Source organism: Pleurodeles waltl, chromosome 8, assembly GCF_031143425.1.
Source record: "Pleurodeles waltl isolate 20211129_DDA chromosome 8, aPleWal1.hap1.20221129, whole genome shotgun sequence".
Taxonomy (NCBI): Eukaryota; Metazoa; Chordata; class Amphibia; order Caudata; family Salamandridae; genus Pleurodeles; species Pleurodeles waltl.
This window is the reverse complement of record NC_090447.1, coordinates 1,073,871,629-1,073,894,770: the sequence shown is the minus strand read 5'-3', so window position 1 is coordinate 1,073,894,770 and position 23,142 is coordinate 1,073,871,629. Positions and strand designations below refer to the sequence as shown.

Below are 23,142 nucleotides of genomic sequence, written 5' to 3'. Positions count from 1 at the left end.
CACTGCTCTTGCCACTAACTGGGTCACATCTCCCTAGAATGTCCCTAGTGTTGGGCAATCCAAAAACATGTGCTTGAATTCTCCACCGAGCAGCCCACACCTAGGGCATTTAGCTCCGTCCGTGCTAAAGTGCCTATTAATCTGACCGGGGGTTAAATAAGCTTGATGCAACACATAAAAGTTAATGAGCTTGAATCTGGCATTTCTAGTCATCCTGGGAAAGCCCTCCAGTATTTTCTCCAACGCCTTGTCAGGAATATTGGCGCCCAGATCTCCTTCCCATTTAAGTCTAAGTTGGGCCAATGGGAGAGTCTTATCTGACCGCATTCTGCCATATAAATTTGTCACCACTTTTATCTTACCCGTTGAAGTTGTCAGATAGGTGCAAGTTGTCTGCATTGGGGGTTTCCCAATCCCGCCTACCAGTGACGCCGAATACCAGCAGTGACTGAGCCATAGATCAAACTCCGCTCCTCAAATGTTGTCATTGTCTCTTCCTTAAACAGAGTGCCCACTGTCTGTACCCCCGCTGCAACCCAGGCTTGGAGACCCTCCCAGTTACACCTATGTGGTAGTGCTAAAATGAACAGCAGGGCAAGGTCTGTGGAGTAGGGGGTCTTTATCTTAATTTTGCGTAAGCAGCTTGTCCAGCACTGAATCATGGTTTTCAATTCAGGAGAGTCCCCCGCCCTGTTGCTTCGACTCCCCAATGGCACCTCCATTAATCTCGTCAGCGGAGGGGTGAATGGTTTCACCAAAGTCTCAGGATCCTGTCCTGGTGTATCCATTGTGTGAACCACTGGAGCTGTGCTGACAAATAGTAGGCCTCAAAGTCTGGGACGGCCAGCCCTCCATCTGTGGACTGTCTTTGAAGTTTGGCTAATGCCACTCTCCTTCGCCCACTGCCCCACAGGAATGATATCACTAGTGCTTCCAATTCCCTAAAGGTTGCCCTGGGTATCCATATTGGTAATACTGTAAAACAATATAGTAGCCTAGGCAGGACTATCATTTTGAGAAGCACCACCCTACCTGCTAAAGACAATGCAGGGTCTGCCAAAAAACCATACTTGTCCTGAGGAACTTCAATGTCCTCCCTACATTTCCCTCAAGGATGTCCTATGGGTCGTGATACACCCTAGCCCCTAATAAGAAAGACAGTGCGGTTCCCGTATTACCGTATTCAGCTCGTGAGGGGGTGTCGCCTCAGGACCTAGTGGGAACAACCGGGTCTTATCCCAGTTTACTCCAAGTCCTAAAAGAGTCCCCAACCTGGAGAGCATCAGCTGAGCCCTGGCAGGTCTCTATACATATTCCCCAGAAAAATCAGCAGGACATCGGTTTATAAGGCTATGCGGTGTCTTCCCCCACCTGCTCTTATTCCCTTGCCTCCCTCTCCCCCTCAGGCTGCGGCTGCCAATGGCTCCATCGCTATTGCAAACAGCAATGGAGACTGGGCAACCCTTTCTAGTGCCCCGCTCCGCCACGTAGCTTTCTGATATTGTCCGTCCAGTGCAAGCTCTGGCCATGGGATTGGTATATAGTAACTGCACCCATGCAATATAGTCAGGCCCCAAGCCTATCCTGTCCATCACGGTGTAAAGGAAACCCCACTTTAAGCTATCAAATGCCTTTTCAATATCCACAGCAAGTACGTCATAGGAGGGGTCCCTCATGACCGCCAACAATCGTCATATGTTACTTGCTGTGTTTCATCCAGGGACAAAGCCTGACTGGTCTGGGTGTATCAGTTTCGGCATGTAAGGGAGGAGTCTCATCACCAAGCTCTTACTAAGAATCTTGTAGTCCAAATTCAACTTGAACAGTGGTCTGTAAGCGCTGCATTCTGTAGAATTTTTTACAAGTTGGTATATGTTATTATCATGGGGCCACCATAGCATCATGATGTATGCAGTTGTTTACATCACAAGGCTGGGCTTTTGTCTTTCCTTTTTTGGTTTAGGTGATGCTGTTTAGTATCTGCAAAACCCATCTTTTGTAGATGCTGAACAGCATTACCAAAAAGTATAGTTAAAGTCAGAAGGCAAGATGCATGACTTTGTCAGTGCTTGCTATATATAGAAAGTAAGTCATCCCTAACTTTGTTTTGTAAGCCCCCAGAGCTGGATTCTTAATGTCTTCAAGTGAGACATGGTAGATGCTAAAGAAAACTATGTCCCACAGTGAACAGTTCCAAATGTGGTTCATCATTCTTTAAATAAGGCTGCTTTTCCAGCCTAGTTAGAAATAGAATCCTTTTTTCCTGACTAGTAATGAGGAAAAACCTACAATGGTACTTGAGAGGTTTTTAGATCGAGTGTGCATGCGATCTGACGTTTTGTAATCTGTCTGAGGGCTTTTAACCACGCCCACCACTGTCACTCTTTCATGGGCTTGCCTTTCAGAAATCCTTTGTTATCTTGGTAAATCTTTTACGTTTGTCCCTCCTTGGGGCAGCTTTGTTACCACTTTGGCCATCGACCCTGTTACATGGATAATTGCACTTTTACCGATTGCACGTTTACCGACAGGTTGACTGTGAGTGAACTTCTTTTTTTTTTTTGCGTCTCTCCTTTGCGCTCTCGGCGGCCTTGGCGCTTTGAATCGTCTCGCTTATGTCAACTGTTTTACTTTTCATTTTCAATTTACGTGGCAAGAAAACTCCAGTTAGGAATTTACAATGCTAACAGCTCTAACTCGAGCAAACGCGAGACCCATTGTAATGCGAATGCTTGTTTTTACACTTGTGTTTAAAAATCTAATTTAATAAAGAGAGTAGGTTTTAAATAGGTCTGTGCTGCCTGCGACCAAGTTGTTTTGCTCAGTAGCCCTTCTCCAGAGACAGGAATACACATCACATTTCCTGCTGGTGAAAAAGGGAATTACTTCTGGTAGTAGGAAGTCTTAAGTGTGATGGGTCAGCTCGCGCTGCTGTTGCTTCCTGGGTCTGCCTCCTGATGTCAACAGGGTGCTAAGAGTCATACGTACAAATTCCTGGTTCCCCCATCCTGTTATTTATTCCCTTAGCCTACTCTTCTCTATGAGGTCAAATGATAGGATAGGATAAGATAAGTGGCAACAAATTGAAGGATCACATACATGATAACAAATAAAGCTGAGCTCTCTCAAAAACTGTGAATAATTTATATCTCATTTTAGCTGTGTATGTTTGTGGCGCTTCTTGAACGGCTGCTCACCTCCCTAACGCAATTCATTCTCTCTTAACAGGTACCTTTCAGACGAAGGAATTGAAGCTTGTACAAACTCGTCTGGAAAAGTCAATACGCATGACATTATCCTGATTGCTCTCAATGTAGGTGATAATTGTGATTTTTGTTTTGTAAAGCTGCATTTCCAAACCGATTACTTAGCCTGAAAATCCTATTTCTGCTGCAATCCAATATCACGGATATGATTGCCTGTTGACAGTAATGTACAGCCTAGCACGTTTCGTATTTATATCGAAAAGCGGTAATGCTTGTTTAATTTGCTGAATGCAGTTTGCATTTTAGAGCTGCCAGCTTTACTATACAGATTGATTTTTTTGAAGAGTACATTTAACAGTAGGAAAATGTATTTCATTCATTATTCATATGGGCTTTAGTTAGAGTTTGCGTGATTCATTAAAGACTAAACCTTGCAACGTAGGGCAAGACATGGTTCCATCTCCCTGTACTTTTTAGGCAGTTGAAGTCTCTTATGGTTTCACCTAGAGTGACACTGAAGTCTAAGAAACCCCCGGGAGTCTTGCACATTTCATAATAAAAGTAGGCTCAAACATTTTTGTTATTCTTCAAGCTGACTAACAATTATAGATATTATTTGGTAAAGCCAAATGTAAACAAAATTAGGCTAAGGAGTAGTGTATTTTAGTGAAAACTCTGGTTTGGGGCCAAAACACTAGAAACTGAATTTTTTGGGCAAACATCCCTTTTGCAATTTTGATTTGAACATATTTTGAATCATTTCCATCATTTAGTGTGTGTTTGCCAGTGGTGTGAGCTGCAGCATGAGTGGCAACACTATACCCACTGGTTCTGGGTTGTACTATGTATGTATGTGTAGATGCACATCTTTTCATAACTTCATGCCGTTGGTACTCATAGCTATCATAAGTGCAGTATCTGTCTACATCGTTTTGTTGCTCTTGCATGTGTGTGGCTGTCCCATTTTGAAGTGGCACAAGGTTATCTTGGAACTGGAAACGAATAATACCGTAACTTAACCCAGTGTCAGACTGACACTGCCCATCGGTGCTCCTCTGCTAACACATCCCTTCACTGCATCCTTGCTAGGAGTACATCCATTCCTCATTTTCGGCACATCACGAATATCTGAATCTTCTTCCTCACCTCTCTGTAGCTTAGCCCCTGGTCCTTTATATTTTTAGGTGTGGGTTTTTCAAGATGGCAGTATGATTTGTTGTTAACTATGTATAACCCAGGGATCTGGGTACACACCTTTCTTTGGTCACCCTCTTTCAGGCTTTGGCTGGAGACTTTGTCAGATATGGCCCAGTAGAATATTCATCTCTCACCTAACGCTGTTGGCTGTTTGAGTGTATTCTTCCGACTCCATGCCTGGCTTTCATTTAACTGCATGAGGGATTACTTTGCAACTACAGCCTCCTCTGTCTACTCTTGCTCGCTCCCTCTTATGTGCTAATTCTGTATGTATAAAGTAAGACCAGAGGGAGGAGGGAGATTATTGGTCCAGTGTACACTCTCCCTGACAAGACTAATAATAATAATACAGTACACTGTTCCACACAAAAATAAACAATAAAGAAACACAACTAGTCTACAGGGAAACAGAAAAAATCTGGAGCAAAGCAGCATTCACACATCCAGTAGGATGTCAAGCTTCATCACTGGGCAAAGCTCCACATCAGACCGGCACTGCAATGTCTGATGGGCCACCCTTCCAAAGAGGAAGGGGTGGCACTTAACCGGGGAACATATTTCCAATGATGCATGTGCCTACAAGGGATACACACTAAAGATGTGTACAAGAGAAAAGGAAAAATTCAATAAAGAAAGGTCCAGGCCAAGATTAAAAACAAATGCGGGAAGTGCTGGAAGAAATAATGCTCGACCGCACTCACGCTCAACTAGGAAGATGAAAACCTCTTCAAGTTCCTCTAGTATAAGGTCGTTATGTTACGCGTCTAGGTGGCTACAAAGGGTCCGATGACGCTTCCTCAGGACCAACAAAACATAATTTCTCCTGGAGAAAGTGCCTAGGTTCGAATACAGTCAATGTCACTTACTTCAACTACTCATTGCGGTCAATCTTAATCAACAAGTCTCCCATCCCTCATTACGGACTGGGCTCCTCAGGAAAACGCGTTGCCCAGAAACAGGTATGCTATATTGCAGTGTTGCCTGTTTCGAGCCCGAGACCTACCCGGGCGCCAGGTTCCTGGAAAGTAGAATATTCATCTTTCACCTAACACTGTTGGCTGTTTGAGTGTAATCTTCCGACTCCATGCCTGGCTTTCATTTAACTGCATGAGGGATTACTTTGCAACTACAGCCTCCTCTGTCTCCTCTTGCTCGCTCCCTCTTATGTGCTAATTCTGTATGTGTCAGCACAATGAACTCACAACTACTGCCTTTGCCAATGCCTGTTTGTTTATTTCTATTTACTGTGGGCCTCTGTGCATCTGTATGTGTCTCATATGACGGTTCTTTCATCGAAATATGCTTTTTTGACAGCTGTTAGAATTGGTACTTTCTACTGCAACTTAGCTTCAAACTACACAGATTTATGCAGCTTGCAGCTGTCTTTTATAGCATCGTTCTCACCAGTCTGTCTGTATTGGTCGATTCAGATAATTGCATTAATCAAACAGCAAATTATCCTGTGAAGAAATGTTATTGATAATAGGCTAACAGGGACCAACAACAGCCTACATGAAGGAGACAAATATTGATTGGCATAAATCAAAAGCATCTAAGTGATCATTTGGATGCAATTGAGCATACCCCACCAGGCACCGTATTGCATGACAGTGTTGTAATCGGTGATACCTTTTCAGATGTTGCAGTCATTTTATCAGTGATGTCATGAGTGATATATAATATGTGAGGTCAAAAGCAGTGCATGGCAAGGGCACGAGATAAAGTTACTTAAGATCGCGAGTCTGGCCACTTCTAGCTTTCTCCCAAATTTGGTTTAATTCAGTTCAACAGTTTTGTCTGTAGCTGTGTCTAATATTCCTATGGTAAAATAAATGGTGAAAACATGTTTTGGGAATCCCCCCCTTTTTCTCTCGGCTCCTGCTTGACGGATCACCCTGAAACTTTCCAGAAGGGGGAGTTGTGGTGGAAGAATATTCTTTTATGAAACATTTTGTGAAGATTCGTCAAGTGTTTCCAAAGTTCCAAGTATACCAAAAAATGTTTTTCCTATGGAAACATGGTTCTATCTATAACTGTCCAGTGGCAACTGCCACTGGGTAATTAATAAACATATATATAGTAAGGAAATGCCTCTTTGTGTATGGTCATCCCAAAGTTTTACGACTGATCCTTCCGATTTTTCGACTGTGAAACTGCACTGAGGCCTGCTAACCAGACCTCAGTGCCCTGACCCCAAAACTTATATATTACATTGGCTATACTCAATTGGCATAAACGTACTTACCTGTAAGTCCATAGTATATGGTATCCAGGTCCTGTAAGTTAAGAGAGTCATCCCAGGGACTGCAGCAACACTTGTGCCACCCTGGGTGTGAAAAAGATAAAACGAGTCTCCTAGTCCCCCATTGCAGACTGGAAGAGCAGTTTTGAACTGCTAACTCGACTTTCAATTTTAAGCCATGACAAAGTCAAATATGCTTCTAAAACATGTGTTAGTCACCCCTGTGGCAGGCCTACAGGGCTCTAATACAGAGTGCAGCATATGTCTTGGGCAGTACATGTATTTTACGTGTTCTGACAGTAAACATGTGAAACTGTCTTGTTTAGAAAGACTTGGTTGACCTGTGGGCGATTGCAGGATTACACACTGAACTCTCAGCTGTCCTAACATCTGAACAGTGCAAGCAAAGTTGATACTCCAGGGTATCAAACAGCTCATTACATTAAGCCTGCCTTGGCTCTCAAGTCTAAAATAATGCAACCAGTGACATTGTGCAATGTTTTACAAAGTTGCCACTTTGTTGCTTTCAGTCTCCTGTGCCCTTAACAGTTGCACGTGGAGCTTGAACCCAGACAGCTTTCTGCCCTCCTAGGGAGAATTGGTAACAACTCGGAGAAAATATGGGCTTACACTGGAGAGAGGGCTTACCTCCCTCCTGCAGGAATCAACATCGGTGTTGGGCCAAAAGGCGAGCTTCAAAGCTGAATCCGCCTTTGAAGAGCAAATAGGGTACACTTGGGAGAGGGATAAGTCCACTGTTTAGGCAGACTAGCTGACACCCAGGAAGAAAGGAGTCAACTTTTTTTTCAAGTGTGTGTAGCCCCCTTGGTAACCGCACCTCTGGGTTGGGCTAGGGCAGTGGTTCCCAACCTGTGCTCCGGGGACCCCTAGGAGGCCGCGAAGCCACCTCAGGGGGTCTGCGACTGCTTAGAAAGTGAAATAATGTTAACAGATTAATAAAGTGTATATAAATAAAGTGACAAAATGTGTAACTAAACATTTTGTAATGTTTTGTAAATGTAAAGCAATTTGAAATTGGAGGCTAAAAATTAAATTAGTATCCTCAGATTGATTTGTGGGAGCAGTGCAGGTGTATCAAACAGAATATAATATGGATGATGTGTGGCTTCAGTTGAATTTAGGAAAGCACCAACCTTCCTATAAAATTAAATTTTTCTTTTTTTATGTATATTTGTTAGCAAATTAAACAAAATGTTATCTGTTTATGTATTGTATTGATGCTTATTTCTGTGTTTTTGTGTATCGTTTTGTGTTTCAAATAATCAACAATGTTTAGGCCGGCGTCCCCGGCTTCCAGTAATGACTCAGTGGGGAGTCTGCAGATTTTAATAGTGATTCAGTTGGGGTCCTGGGGATTCAGTAATGATAAAGTGGGGGCCCATAGAAGTCAGAAGGTTGGGAACCATTGGGTTAGGGAACTCTGGACACCGAGAGAGGGGTTCTACCACGTTGGGAGTTGGCTGAATGGTATATCTTGGGATAGCTAGATATCACGCTTCTGAAGACGTGTTCATCAGGAGGGATGGAACTTGATAGCCTAGTGGCTTCCAACAGCAACCCTCCCCGAGGGCATTTTCTGCCCATTTATGGGGCACCCCTGTTACCTAGAAATCATATCTCCACTGGAGTGCCAGAAGGACCGAAGAAGGACTGCCCTGCTGCACCGTGGAACCAGCAAAGAGAGGCTTCCCTGGCATGGACTGCACTTGCTGAGCCTAATGTCCTGCTCGTGGAGAGGTCACCTCTAGAGTATCAGTTTGCTGACCTCCTGTTAACACAGTACAGCCACAACAGCTGAGAAGTGTGCTGTGGCAAGTTGGTAGCCCAGAATATTTAAATGGCTGCCAAAGGCTGCCGTGCAGCACCAGAGACCAGGACCTGACGCTCAAAGTTACACAGGAGTTTGCTGAGCCTGGGACAGTTGTCGAAGTGCTGCTTGGTCACCCAGTGAAGGATTTGGTTGTGACCGTGATACTAGGCCTCTGGTTGCCCATTTACTGGAATTCTGCCAGCATTGAGGGGACTTCGACTCTGACCAGGACAGCCTCACCCCTGTCGTGGACAGTGAAATAGCTGCAGGGAAATACCCATTGAGCGTATCGCATCTTCAGGATCGTTCATCCCTCGCATCAGGACCACTTCCATAGGAAACCACCTCAACAGATAAAAGTGCATGGAACTGACAAAAGACTGCGTCTACCCTTGAGGTAACTGCTTCTGAGGACCTTGCTGGTCCCTCTGACTTGCTCCCTTCTGGAGTTGGTCACCTAAAGGGACTCCAAGTGACTGCATTGCAAGTAGCCCAACATTTTAGTGAAAAAGTTTGTAAGCATCACATTCGTTGAATTTGCCAGTACTTGTATGTGGTTGAGTGAAATGCCTTGATTTACTATACCTTGAAAATCCTATATCTCCGGAATTCTCTAGTGGATCTTTTTCGTTGGGGTGTCTAAAATACATAAAAATACAGTCTGTTTTTTTATAAATTGGTACTGGATTTTGTTTGTCTTGTTTATTTCTTTGTATTGTTTCGGTGCTGTTTAAATACTTTAGACTTGATCTTTTGTGTAAGCCTTGCTGCTTAGAGCCATAGCCACCCAGGGTTGAGCTGAAGGCTTGACCAACGAAATCTACTGGTCCGAAAAAGACTTGAAAAGTCTTAGTAGTAAGTGTATTACATGGTGAGGTCTCTAAAAAAGCAAAGGTTGATGTAATGTCAAGATAGGTGTTCAAATAATGCAAAAACCAATGTTAAAAAAACAAAAAAAACTCCGAATTTCACAAGTTATTGTTTACAGAGCTAGGTATAACTTGCGCTCCTGCCATGCACTCCTATAACATCACATATTACAACACTCATGACATGTTAAAGTACATCATTGATGACATCAGTGATAACACCATAATTAAATACTGCATAGAGTTACCTAGTCTATATGTGTAGGTCGATAAACCCTGGGGACAAGTCTAATTGTGCATTTTAAAAGTTACTTGGTGTACCATTTACAAATCACTAAAGTTTTTGGCTGTAAGAACTATATGTTGAACAAGGAAAATGCTCAGTGCACCTAATGTTGTTTGGAGAGGTAGGTTTGAAAGTAGGTTATGCAAGGCAAAAGCCTGTTCTAAAAAGAGATTTTTATCTATGCTTGTGCCCACGTTGAATAGTTGTAATCCAATGGTATAGACACATTTTTTAAGCTGTACATGTCTATTTCTAGAACTTTGCTAAATAGTTAGATTCACTGCAGATTACTGAGTAATGTAGAATATAGGGGCATCCCATTCATATGTGGTTTATCTCATGCATACTGACGTTGTAAACATGGCTGTAAGGTTGTATGCCATTATGCCTACCTGAGGAATTTGTATTGTGTATTTTACTGAGCTAAGTAGTGTTGTCCATAGGATCGGACGGTAGGTGCCTTTACAGTGGCAAATGTATACCTGTCCACCTGTTGACTAAAAATAGTGGGATATGTGAAGTCTGTAAGGGGTACTCCTGTTGAGGTGATTAGAAAATTCTCCACAGTTAAAGTGTAATGAATGTTACAGAGATTGCATGATGTAATCAGTGATGCCATCAATAAAGTCTTTTAACATGTCATGAGTGATGTAATATTTGAGTTCATAAGCAGTGAATGACAAGGGAACACAGCCCAGTAAACTGTAATGTCACTTTAACCTTTGTTTCTTTCAGTGAATATATATGTGAACGTGTTTTCATATTCACACTGCCTGCTCTTAACCTTATGGACATTTGGTGAGTTGTATTGACTCGACCTATAGTTGATGCTTGTTGTGATGGAAAAGTTCCTTGCATGGTGACAGACGTGTACTCTTGCCCCGAATTCCTCAGCTGCAATTATGTGTGTATCCCTGGTGATGATTTTTGTTGTAATGGGCTAACACAGATCTTGTGTGAGCACCAAGACATAAGCTTATCTCACAGAATTGCAGTCTAGTTGGACCAGGAAAGGTGCCTTAAAATGCTACCCTTTACTGTCTTTACCAAGAGTTAAGTAACATGAGCATGGTGATGGCAGCATATTGTAGAGATCAACAGGAGCCCTATTTTACTTGTGTTACTGGAGTGAGGCCTATAGGTCTACCTGTGCTTAACTCACACTTGGCCTACATCACGTTAGCATGCAGTGCTGCACATCACTCATGTGGTTGCATGTGTGTTCTGTGTGTATGTGTACCTGTGAATGGTATAATACATGGAAGACCCAGGGTTCCATTTTGGGAGACCCAGGGGTAACTGGAGGATCATGAGTAGTTAGAGGAATCCTTCCCCTATACAGAATTGTGGATTGCTGCATTCCTGGAAGCACAGCGAGATACACTGGAGGAGAGAGATGATGCTCTTCAGTACACTTCAAAGGGTGTTCTTTGATTCAGAAAGAGGTCACCGGAAAGGGCCCTGGGTACATTTCAGGAAGAAGATGGGTCCGATAAGAGAATCATAAGGAGTAGGGCTGAGGCTGTGGGCTTACCTTTTGGTACACAGATCACGGTCAATGACATCCAGGTGTGACCCTTTAGTCTCTCCCATGACCTGTGTTGTGGGGCTATCAGATATAAAGTTGCTCCTGCTGTGACAGACTGTTTTGTGGAGTAAGGGCAGCACAGCAGAGTGGGCACATTGAAAGGAAGCAGACCCCAACACTAACTTCAAAGACTCAAACCCTAAATCATATTTGGAGTCTGGAAATGGAGTATAAGAAGATGGGCTGGAGGCCCTTAATACTGTCAACTGCCAAGCAGCCTGAAAGGCTGTGCAAGGAGGAGCAGCTCCTGCAAGACGTCTGCCTCTACTCAGGACTGCGGGCTAAGCCCTGCTATCTCCCAGCTGGGTGGGGACATCATGTCAAGGGTACGTAGCCCAGATGCCCAGGACCTGTAGTAAATTGGCCTGGGACATCAGGATTTAAAGGCCTCAACCTCCATGGTTGGTCCCAGTAGCTCCTGCTTGCACTGTGGCCCTCTGATAGAGGTTTTGACAATGCTCAAATCAAAAGCTTTCCTTATTCCAGAAATGTGTCCTAACTATGTCACTTGATGGTGGAATTTAGTGTATCTTGTAAATCAAGAATAGTTTAAAGCTCAGACCTATTGTTACAGGTAAGTAACAGGTTTCCTTTTGACTTGTTTGTGTTATCACAAGGCAGCAGGACAGGTGCCAGGTGTTCCACACAGGAGGTTCTGGGCAAGGAGCTACAAGGCAGGGGGGCAAGCCCTGAGCTCTCCCTCAGCGGAGGGAGATCAGTCAAGAATATAACTCCTAGAAAAAATAGAAATGCAAGTGGGCAGGAGATTGAAATAAGGAGTACAGTGGCACAGAAATAGTCAGATTCAGCCCAGTAGAGCTAGATAAGTAGCTCTGTCCCAGTACAATCTGCTGCACACTGTCCACAACAATCTTCCCCACTCCAATTCCAAACAGTCTGCCCCATGCCAACTCAATCGAACCCACTCCAGTCCAATCCACCCCATACCCATTTAACCCACCTCACATCAATCTAACCAACCCCTCCAAGCCAGCCCACCCACTCCAGTTGAGTAGTTGAGTCCAGTTCACCCCACACCAATCCAAACCACTCCAATACAGTCCAGTTCAATCCATTCCAATTCAATGCATTCCATCCCACTCCAAGCCACCACACACCAATCCATCCCGCTCCAAAAATCCACCCCACTCCAATCCATCCCACACCTGTCCAATTCACCCCACACCAATCCACCCTACTCCATTCCATTCCATTCCAGTCCACTCCACTCCACCACAACCCACTCGAATCTACTCCATTCATTTCCAGCCCACTTCACCCCAATCCACCCTACCCCAATCCAATCCACCTCAATCAATCCAATCCATCTCACCTCAATTCAATCCACCCCACCCCATTGCAGTCCAGCACACCCCACTCAAATTCAATCCACCACATTCTATGCTACCCCATCCCATCAAATCCACCCCAACTCAGTCCAGTGCACTCCAATCTACCCCATTCCAATACAGTACACCCCACTCTAATCCACCCCATTCCATTCCACCCCAATGAAACCCACACTAATCCACGCTACCCCAATTCACCTCACTCCAATCCACCTCCGCCGCCCTATTTGTCCACCCCACCCCAATACAATCCTCCCCATCCAGTCCACACCAGTCCAATACACCCCACCCCAATCAAATCTACTTTACTTTAAACCACCCCTTTCTATCCAAATCAATCCACTCCACCCCAATTTAGTCCACCCCACTCCAGTTCAATCCATTCAGCCCACTACACTCCAATCCACCCCACACCACTCTAATCCAGTGAATCCAATCCGCCCAACACAAGTCCACCTCACTATAGTCTAATCCACCCCAGTCCAATCCAGCGAATCCAATACACCCCACTCCAATCCAGTCCACACTACTCCAGACAAGGCCACCCATCTCCAGTCCAATCCAATCCACCCCACTCCAGTTCAATCCAATCCACCCCACTCCAGTTCAATCCAATCCACCCCACTCCAGTTCAATCTAATCTACCCCACTCCAGTCCAATCTACTCCACACCACTCCAATCCCATCCACCCCACTCAGTCCTATCATTCCAATTCAGTCCACCCCAAACCAATACACCTCACCCCATTTCATCCCACCCACTATGTCCAATCCAGTCCACCCATTCCAATCCACCACAGTCCTCCCAATCCACCCCACCCTACCTCAGTCCAATCCACCCCACTCTACTCCAATCCAATCCACCAGACTGCATCAGTCCACTCCACCCTATTCTACCCACTTTATACCACTCCACTATACGACACTGCCTTCTACAACAGTCTGTGAGCCACTGATCTCTACTCTGTTTTATTCAACTCTACGATACTCTACTCCCCCACTCCACTCTGACATTCTACTCCAACAAATCCACTCTACAACACTACTCCTCCACTCTGACACTCCACGCCACTACCTTTTAGTCATGCTGAACTTCAGCGTCACTGGTGTACAGCTTGGCTAACACACATTGCCAAGCCAATAACACTTGTGTAGGCGAGACCTATGGCCTTTGCCAGTGCTTGTTTCATTTTATGTCCCTGTGGCGCCCGTTTCCCCAGGGACCGGTGCAACCAAGTAACGAATGCTGGTGCGCTTCTGCATTGTGCAGTTCCTGGGGACCAAAGGAGAGATGTGCACCGACATGCTCTTTACACATTTGCTCCTGGGGAAGCCGAGCCTGGCTGGACTGCAGAGTGTTCCCACTGTGCCTCTGTGTCTAGGGTGAGTGAGGACTACATCATCCCTCCACCCCGCCAATGTGGGCAGAAGAAGTGGCGTCTTACCGGCTCCTGCACCACCATGGAAAGGATAGTGCTGGCCATGGTGCACGAGCTTGAGCTCGCTCCTGCACTACTCATATTTTATACACATCCGAACACCCATTGAGGGCGTGGGCACTAGGAGAATAGAGGATCGTGATGCAAGGCAACTTTGTTTAAAAAAGAAAAAATGCGTTGTGACTGCAATTTAAAAAACACAAAAGGAAATAAATAGCTGCAGGGGATTCCTCCATAAGCCTCTGTAACCTGATCAACTGTAGGAAAGGAGAGCCCCAAAAGCTTCTGTGGTACTCAGTAATTTCCTTGTTTGTCTTCCGTGGTACCCCTGGATGGGTAGTGGCATTACCAATGTCAAGTGAAGTGTTTTCAGGGCTGCCAGAAGCACAGCAGCTCCCACAGGATCCCCCTCTATGGTGTTTTCTAATTTGCTGCCCTAAGTCTTCCTGGGTGTTAGAGTGATGACGTCAGGAGAAGGTTGCTTTATTTGGGAGTACTATTGGAGCTTGGGGCTTTTGTCCATAGGCCATTGTGGCGATTACTTTTGTGGGTTCTCATGCTACACTGCAGCATCCTAAAAGTTAAAAAAGAAAAAATAGGATTCCTGAATACCCTGACACAGTATTCAATATCTGTTGCCATGAAATTGATTGAAATACTTTTTGTACACTGACAAAGTTAACATTCAATTAATTATTTTGTGTATTAATGAAGGTCCTTGTAATGGTTTGAAATGTTTTATTGGTGACCACAATGTTAACAGTGAGTCATTACATGTACAAATGAATGGACAATAATACCATCCTTGGTGATTGTGAGGGTTTGCGTTGGTCTAGTATGACGTTGTCCTACCTTTATTTAATGTGGTGACATTCTAACGAAGCCAGTAGAGCTGTGTTTTGATACGTATCCTCTCCATTATAATATGCCTAGTGTATTTTGGGGTATCATAGTGTTAGGGTTCAGTGTGTGCTAGTGGTGTGAACTGTTAGAATGGTGTCACCATAGTTATTTCCACCTGCCATTGTGTACATTTTTGTAAACTAATGCATATTATTGAGTTGTGAGTGTGTAATAACATTTTATAATCAAAAGTACTGACTGGACTATGATTTATTGGGTGTTCGTTGCCTACTTGCGGGTTGGGACACTAGCCTTCCCCACCTGCCCTAGCCTTGAACTACCCTGTCTCACTACCCTGAGTCAAGTGCTATAGCGGGGGTACTTGTTTCCCAGTAAATGGAAGGTTGTGGACCTATTACTGGTGAGGGGCCCATATCCTTCACCGTTAATAACCCTCTTTCTTACAGGGTTAACATATATTGTTTCAATTCTTAAAACCGTCTTGTTGACCTTTATGAAGGCTCTGGAGAAATGCTGTCTATTTTTTAGGTGTATGCTTAAATTACCTGGATGTACGTTCAGCAAAGTAAATACATATTTTTTAAATTCATACACTTGTATTCTCAATTAGAAATCGTACAGGCAATAACTGTGTAATGTTTTAATTTCAGACAGATCTAAGAACCATTGGCAGGAAGTTCCTACCGGTTGACATAAATGGCGGAAAGGTGGAAAAGGTAACCTTCTTTTGGTGTTCTTCATTTTAGAGTCCACATAATGTTCTGACAGCGGTACAACAGCCTCCTGCCGCCAACAGTCCGTCATGCGTATGTGCGCCTGTGGTGTCCCAATGCTCTTTGAAAATTGCCCGATGTGTGTTCCGTCCAGTGATGGTAATGAGTGGGTAGCGTGGGAAGTTAGCATACGGTAGAATTTGAGATGCTCTGCTCGTCACAAAGTAGCTTTCGGTTCCATTGATTATCTTCTGCTTCTAACCCTGGCCCGCCTGCTTGGCTGATGGGAATGCCACCACCAGCCTCTTATTAGGCATTGGTCAGGATTTAGTTGTTGAATTAAATTGGAGCCGACTTGCAAGAAAGCTTTCAGGACTTGCAGCTGTTCTGATGTTCTCGTCACCTGGCGGTGTCCTGTCTGACTGAAATCATGACAAATGTAATACCAGCTTGAATCGGGAGACAGCTAAGTAAAAATACAAGCAGAGCCACATGCAGAAATATAGCGTGTACGCGTTTTTATTTCTAGAGTGGTGCGTATATGGAACGGACGAAGTTTAACGTGAAGCTGCGTATAGGGTACTTTGCAAAAGGAAGATTTTCCGGGAATTGTAATAATGCCTGAAGAATTCAGCGCTATACCTCTGCGCTGTTAAGAGTGTACACTTTAAGCTTTAGGCCTCCCTGGTCAGTGGTTTTCAAAGAGACCTCGTTTATTCGGGGTGAGGTGGAGGCACCAAGCATTCATTTCTTATGCACTGCTCTCCTGGCTTTGTGCCCCGGAGGGTCGAGACACTCAAAAGTCTCCTCACTGGTACTGCTAACCTGGCACATCTTGGTACCATGCCTTAATTGCTTGTCCCTGGAACTTCAGAAAAGGCAAATTACAAATTAGAATGACTAACAACCACACTTCATAGCCTCCCGATGAAGTTTTCTGCAATCCCCACCAGTATCCATTCGGACACCATTCAACTGACTGTCCTACGTTGCATGCAGGGGCCATCTTAGTACATCTTAAATAAAACAGACAAACACTGTAAGGATGTATAGCTAGGACTGCTCATTCCAGACTGTGCTCTTATCATTGCTAATTAAGTGCATACCATCCAAAAGAGCAAACCCAGAAGAAGCTTCTCAAGGACCTCAAACTACACCTCCATGGTCAGAAATGGCTTGTACATAGAAAGGCACCACATGCTAAGGTGCCCCTCAAACCTGCATGTACCATATTCCAAAAAGCGATTTTCACAACCAGAAGAGTGCATCTATTTGGCGTAATAGCCGTCTTCACATTCTCCAGACAATATCTAAGCTTCATCCCCACAAACAAAAGGTTGCAGTCATTGTGTCTAAACTGTCCAAGCTGGGAGACTTATAGTTTGTGCAGACACAGAGTCCTGCAAAGCTTTACTCTCATCCTTTACCCCTCCTTACAGTTCTCCATCACACCCATAAAGGACCAACTCAATTATCACAACTTGCGCTGTTGCACTACACAAATATACCTACATTTCACATGCCGACAAGGCCAAATATCTACTTTTTACTTTGACATTGTGTAATCTAAGTCTGGATGGGGCAATTCATTTTCAAAGTAAACACACCCAAAAAGGAAGCCCTTGTCTAAAGCCAACTACACCGACACAGAACAATATGTTCTCACCCAGACTGTCTTTGTGAGATTTTAACCATCAAAACATTGGAGGTCTTGGGTGCCTTGCAAGGGATACTGGTGTGGACTGTCCCTAGAGACCCTACGTTGATCATGTTGCATATTAAAGAAGACATTGGAGGCAATAGATATCATAAGGTGCTTCTGTGGCTAGGTCTGATGATAGCAAAAAGGGATATAGCACAATGGAAATCGGAGATGGCACCATCCACCACAAAATGGGCTAAAGGCATGGATCATTGTATGGCCAGGAAGAGACTGATCTACTAAGTGTGGGGATGCCCCAAAAAGCATAAAAAAAATTGGCAAGGTTGGGCTGACCTTCGAGGAATCATATTGCAGCTGTGCCCGGCACCACCTTGATCCCTGTATTAGAATCCTCAATCACACAGGAAGGGTCCTGGCTAGGGTCCACTTGACTCCTACCCTCTGGAACTTATGGATGGGGTTAAGGGGTGTTCATTCCTTTTTATTGCATCAATGTTGGGAAATATGACGGTCTCTGTGATGCACTGCTTATTGCTGTTTGTACTCTATGTAATGCATCTCATGTGTGGAAGGTTGAGGTGTTACAGAGAACAATAAAAATGTTTTGCAAAAAAAAAAAAAAACAACATGAGAATCTAAAACGTCCTGTGAGACATTGACGTTATGCTGAACTCCCAAGTCATCCTACCAATGAAGACTACCGTGTCATTCAGCCCACTTTGTCACTCTACTGTAGTTAATGCCCTGCCATACTCTCACCTGGACTGTGCTACTGTTAAAAAGGTAGACATGACAGGGTTCCATATAAAAAGGTAGAAACGTCCAGAACACTGCTGGATGTCTAATCTGTGACCTCAAAAATACCAGACTGTCTCTTTTTATGTAACAGTCTTACTATCATAGTCCAACCCCCACTTTATCAACATCAAAACACTTTGCCCCACCTTTAACTGCTTTGGAGAGGGGGGGAAGGGTGGGAGGTTGACTGAGTCCACATGCTCCATGATGAGCTATTGCCACCTCCTGTCCTTCGGCATTCACTTCTCAGTCAACAAAGATCAATGTTGGGCACAGGATCAAAACCTAGAAGGCAGTTACAAGTGCAAACCCAAGTGAGATAACTCCCAGTTTGCACACAACCTGTCAATGGACATCTGCGACATAACTGCTTTAGGCAACCAACGGCTAATCTGAAAACTTATATCTTTTGCGTTGTTTCTCAAGTATCATATACTCAATGAAGGAAAAACTGGTCACTGCACAGTTCCTGTACTTTGTCTTGTGTAAATGTACAGTTGGCACTCTGGTATGATGCACGTAACATGCACGTAACATGCCAATTATTCAATCCAAACTAAATGTGAATAGCATTGTCGATGCACTAATTAAGAGGGTCGATGTGCAAGATCGGTACTGCCTGAAGGTTTTACGAAGACTTAGTCCAGTGCTTACAAACCAAAGCCCACAAGACAGGATTCCAGGTTCTTGAGTTTATTCGAAAATATGATCACTGCCGAAAGCAAAAAGTAATTAGTTAATTAAAAATCAGCTCAACCAAAATATCAAAGTAATATTCTGCAAGAGGACTAACATAAACTCGGCCTTTGAAGAAAACTCAAGGAAAGAACTGAGTATAAATCAAATAGACAGACTATTACAGAGCCTGCTCCCAGAGAAAAGTAAAACAAAAACTGGTTCATCTCCAAAATACAACAGTTTTTATTAGGTTTGAAGGTACAAAAGCCCCTCACTTTTTATGGTATGATATGACATGACGGGTTGAGCTAGGATTGTAACAACATAAACCAGTCAACATTCTGGGAAATAAATTACTTCCAGAGACTGATGCATTACATTGGTTAGGCTATGCATAAGCAATTGAAGAAATGAATTGTCATTGTTTATGTAATTCAGCTATACAGTGGCTAGATCAGCTAATGAATGACATACACAGAACATCAGCAGGAAAACTTTGAAAATGAGAGAATAAAGAAACATTCTGGACATTGCTTCCATGAGTGAGCTCAAATATTACATTACAGGTGGGGCTCCCGGTTTTATAATATATATATATATTTTTTAACATTTTCGTTTGTATTTATCCATATTTATTTTTTGTTCTCTGAATAAGTGAAGTTGTAAAATGGTATATTTCCACATTTATTTAACTAATAAACATGCTGTCATACTTTGACGCCAATTGTATTTTAACAAATACAGCCAGATATAACCTAATGCATCCAGAGGTAAATATAACCATTATACTAGAAATGGATGTTAACATGTGAGGTTATTTAGGGAGATGTCACCATGCTTTTTAACGTTTTTCCTTTTTTTTTTCTTTTTTTTTTTTTTTTTAAATAAATGCAGACAAGAAAAATATTGCCATCTATCAGTATTTATCTGTAAAAATCAGCAAAACGGATAACTGGATAACTTATTTACAGACACCAGTGTTTCTTTTTCTTTTTCAATGATTTTACTGAAATGGAAAAACACACGCATACAGAGAGGCTTGCTCAATAAAATAAACACTATTATTTTGCAAATGCAAATAGCTGTAATTGAAATGTACTTAAAGCCAGTCGTTCTAACAGAACCAGTCTCAATCAGGCATTAGTCATGATCAGTAAAAATGCCCCTACAACATATTAATCAATTCAAAATGCATCCAACTTGCCTTTCATAGTACCCCGAGCCAGTGCTCATACTTGCAGATCACTGTAAGCAAATATTGCAACGGAGAGCCATTGAAACCATCGGTAATACAGCAAATACAATCACTGATTTTACTGTTTGTCAGAGCTGTAAATAACAAGTTACTACCCAAGCCAATGGGGCTGCTTTAATTGACCTATGAGAGTTAAAGGGTTCGTGTTTTTTGCTGGATTTAACCTCTGCCTGCTGGTAGCCCAGTAGCTTATAATTAACCTTTTGAGCTGCCTTCCCATTATGACCTAATCTACCTTGGGCAACGTACTTTGTTTAGTACAGCTGCTCTGATCAGTGTCCAATCCATGTCAAAGAAATGCAGGTACTTCTAATGGAGGCTGAGACTTGTGTTTTTTTCTAAAGTGCATAGGGCCAGCTTCACGTTTTTTAAATTTTGTTATCGCTATTCAGGATATTAAATAGGGTCAAACATTTTGGTTTTCTGACCACCTTTCTTTTTTCAGGTCTCAAGAGAAAAAACAGAAACTACACTGACTCGTATTGGGGGTGCCCTATATTTACCTCTTTGTCTTAATTCAACTCTAGAGCGATTTAAACGTATTTGGTACGGGGGGTTGAAAACTCCTATGTCTGCCTGAGATTTTTGTAATATTAGTGATGATACATGTGTGGTCCCATTTCACTCTGATAAAACAATCTGTGATGGTTCCTGCTAACGTTGAAGAGCTATCCGTCGTCCTACGTCTCTCGTATTCAACCCAGGCTTGCTTCATTCAATCTCTTGCATGCCCCAGCTGTCTCTCCTTTAGTAATATCCCCAAGGTACATTGTCCTCTCATCATGTCTCTGGTCCAGTCTCATATTGGCAGCTTATTTCTCTCCCAGTGTTGGTCCATATCTTCCCTAAACCCTGGCATACACCTTGCTAAACTAAGTATCCCAAATGGACAGCAATTGGTTTAGTTTGGAAAGGCTATGCTGCTTAAAATATAGTTATGTACTTTTGTGTATATTGCGGGTATTGTTTACAGAAAGGACTTCTCTGAGTGTCCTGGTTTGGAAAACAGAGTGTGTATGTGTTTGTGCGATTGTTGAAAGATCACACTGAGGCCAGGGCATTTGATTTTTGTCAGTCCCCTTTCTGGGGCAATGGGGCAAAAGTGCTACTTGGTCATCATCTTTGGGGGCTGTGGAAATTTGCTTCTAACGTCCCGAATTCCATCCTTTTGTGGCTCTGCAAACTAAGCCAAGTAGAACCCCTTCTCCACCTTACTTCAATTGGTAGTGATGGTGAGCAGTCAAAGGCTTGTCAGGGAGGTGTAGTGTTGGTGTGTTTGAGCTTACAGCCCAACATTCAAACAGTGAATTCAGTAAACGAACATCCAGCCCAGTGTTTATAGTTACGAGAAAGAAAAGTACTTAATTACGCAGTAGAATGCAGCACTACACGCAACCATCAACGAAAAAATAAAATGTCACTGAGTGCTCTTCAGGTTGCTGCTTTCTCAACTCTCCAGATTGTCTCCCAAATCGAAGTGGTTCACTCTTCTGTGGAAAACACACTTGTAGCAAAAGTATAGCTCAGGTGCAGATTAGTCACTCCAAATACTTATGAGCACAGTCTCAGTTTTGCAGCATGGATATCTTCTACATTCCCATAGGTTGCATGTGGGATATGCAATGCATGTAAATCTAAAAGAGTCAAGCTGCAAAACTATTTTTAAAGATAAGTAACTAGTTTCTTCAAGTTCTTAACACAATGAAGTGGAATCCGTCCTTGCAAGTTGGCCTTACTATCTGGTCTTCAAACATGCCCACGGAATCTCTCATGGGAAAGTGACACTGGCTGGCAGCTCTTCTCTCCCGCCCCAGGTGCTGGGGCCACACATATTAGTGTGCCTATTAGATGTTGGAGACTGCAGTCTTGATTTCTTGGAGTTCTGGCGGCACTGACTATGAGTTCACTGCCTTCTAGGTTTTGATCCTGTGCCCACACCAGGGCCTCCAGGTTCTCATTGGTGCCACAATTTGGTCAAGTGACTTTTCACAGAAGTAAACTTCTCAGGCTGGACATGACTTGGTTAGCTACTGCCCTGCATGAGCCGAGTAGTATGGGCAGTTGTAGTCTCCACACAGGTTGGTCATATCAGGCAGTTGTGGCTGCACACAAGCTGACCTTCAGCTGGCAGTTGTGGCCTGGCGCAGTCTGATCCTGACACCCAGTCATAGTTCCCTCAAACCCCCATGCCCCCTCAAGGCTTTTTTTTAATTATGGTTGCAGTTCCTTGAACCGACAGGAGAGACTGCAGGCCCACGAATGCTCAGATCCATCAGATCACTCTCCAACTTTCCTCTCTTCTGGGTGCCCCACCAACACCGCGGAACATGCTGCTCCTGGCTCCTTCCCGGGCAGACAGTCCTTTTGCAGGCTGGGAAGATTCCTTCCCTTTCAAAGCAATCATGCTTCTCAGTGACTCAGGGCAGGTAAATAGCTCTTCCAGCAAACTATCAATACTTCAGATGAAGTCCCCTCTTCTTTGGGACACTCGTAGACACCACCCTTGGTTGCACAGCAGTCATCTGAATACACTGCAAAACATTTCCTTCCTAGCTCTTAGAGGACTTGGAACTGGACCAACACGTGGGACAGTGGGGGGTTATACCTTTTATCTTGAAATTCAAACAGGAGTTATGATCCACAGTCTGAAACTGTAAAACCGATTGAGGTTGATTCTCCTTTTAAGTTTTTCTTTACAAGTTATTCTGCAGAAACAGCCTTTGAGTAGAATAATGCTTCTTACAGCAGAGTAGTTCCCAACCTGGATCACTCACAACAGATGCACCAAGAGGTGAAAGGTTTCTGCACCTACCTTCCAGCAGCTTAACTGAAGTAATCAGGGAAAGACAAAAGACCAAGTCTCAGCTAAATGTTTACTCACCTTGCACAACAGAGTCGCCAGGCTCACCTCTCATCCCCACCATCCAATAAATGACATTGTTAAAAAAGACTAATCAGCAGCTTCTTTTTAAGCAAAAAGTCCTAATGGCCTAAATAAACCAGCTTTGTTTCGGCTCACCTCACATCACTGTTTAGGTACCCGCCCTTCAGCTTCAGGATTGTGAGCAGTACACTTTCACTGTTTGGGAACACACCTCACCTCCCACTTGTGCAAAGCCTGGCCGAGAGTATCCAAAATGGACCCCAGCAGCTTTCCTTATCAT

The 23,142-nt window shown here is 43.5% G+C and overlaps 1 protein-coding gene across 3 annotated transcripts in view; it reads left to right on the top strand.

Moving 5' to 3' along the window:
- The window catches only part of TDRD3 (tudor domain containing 3), a 653,010-nt gene that overhangs the window by 140,034 nt on the left and 489,834 nt on the right, over positions 1-23,142 (top strand). For 2 of the 3 annotated variants that reach the window (XM_069205299.1, XM_069205300.1), the window contains exons 2-3: positions 3,229-3,313; positions 15,522-15,587. In XM_069205299.1, the coding sequence (XP_069061400.1) occupies positions 3,229-3,313; positions 15,522-15,587 (151 nt within the window). The remainder of the gene's footprint in view (positions 1-3,228; positions 3,314-15,521; positions 15,588-23,142) is intronic. The other variant, XM_069205301.1, reaches the window with a different exon arrangement.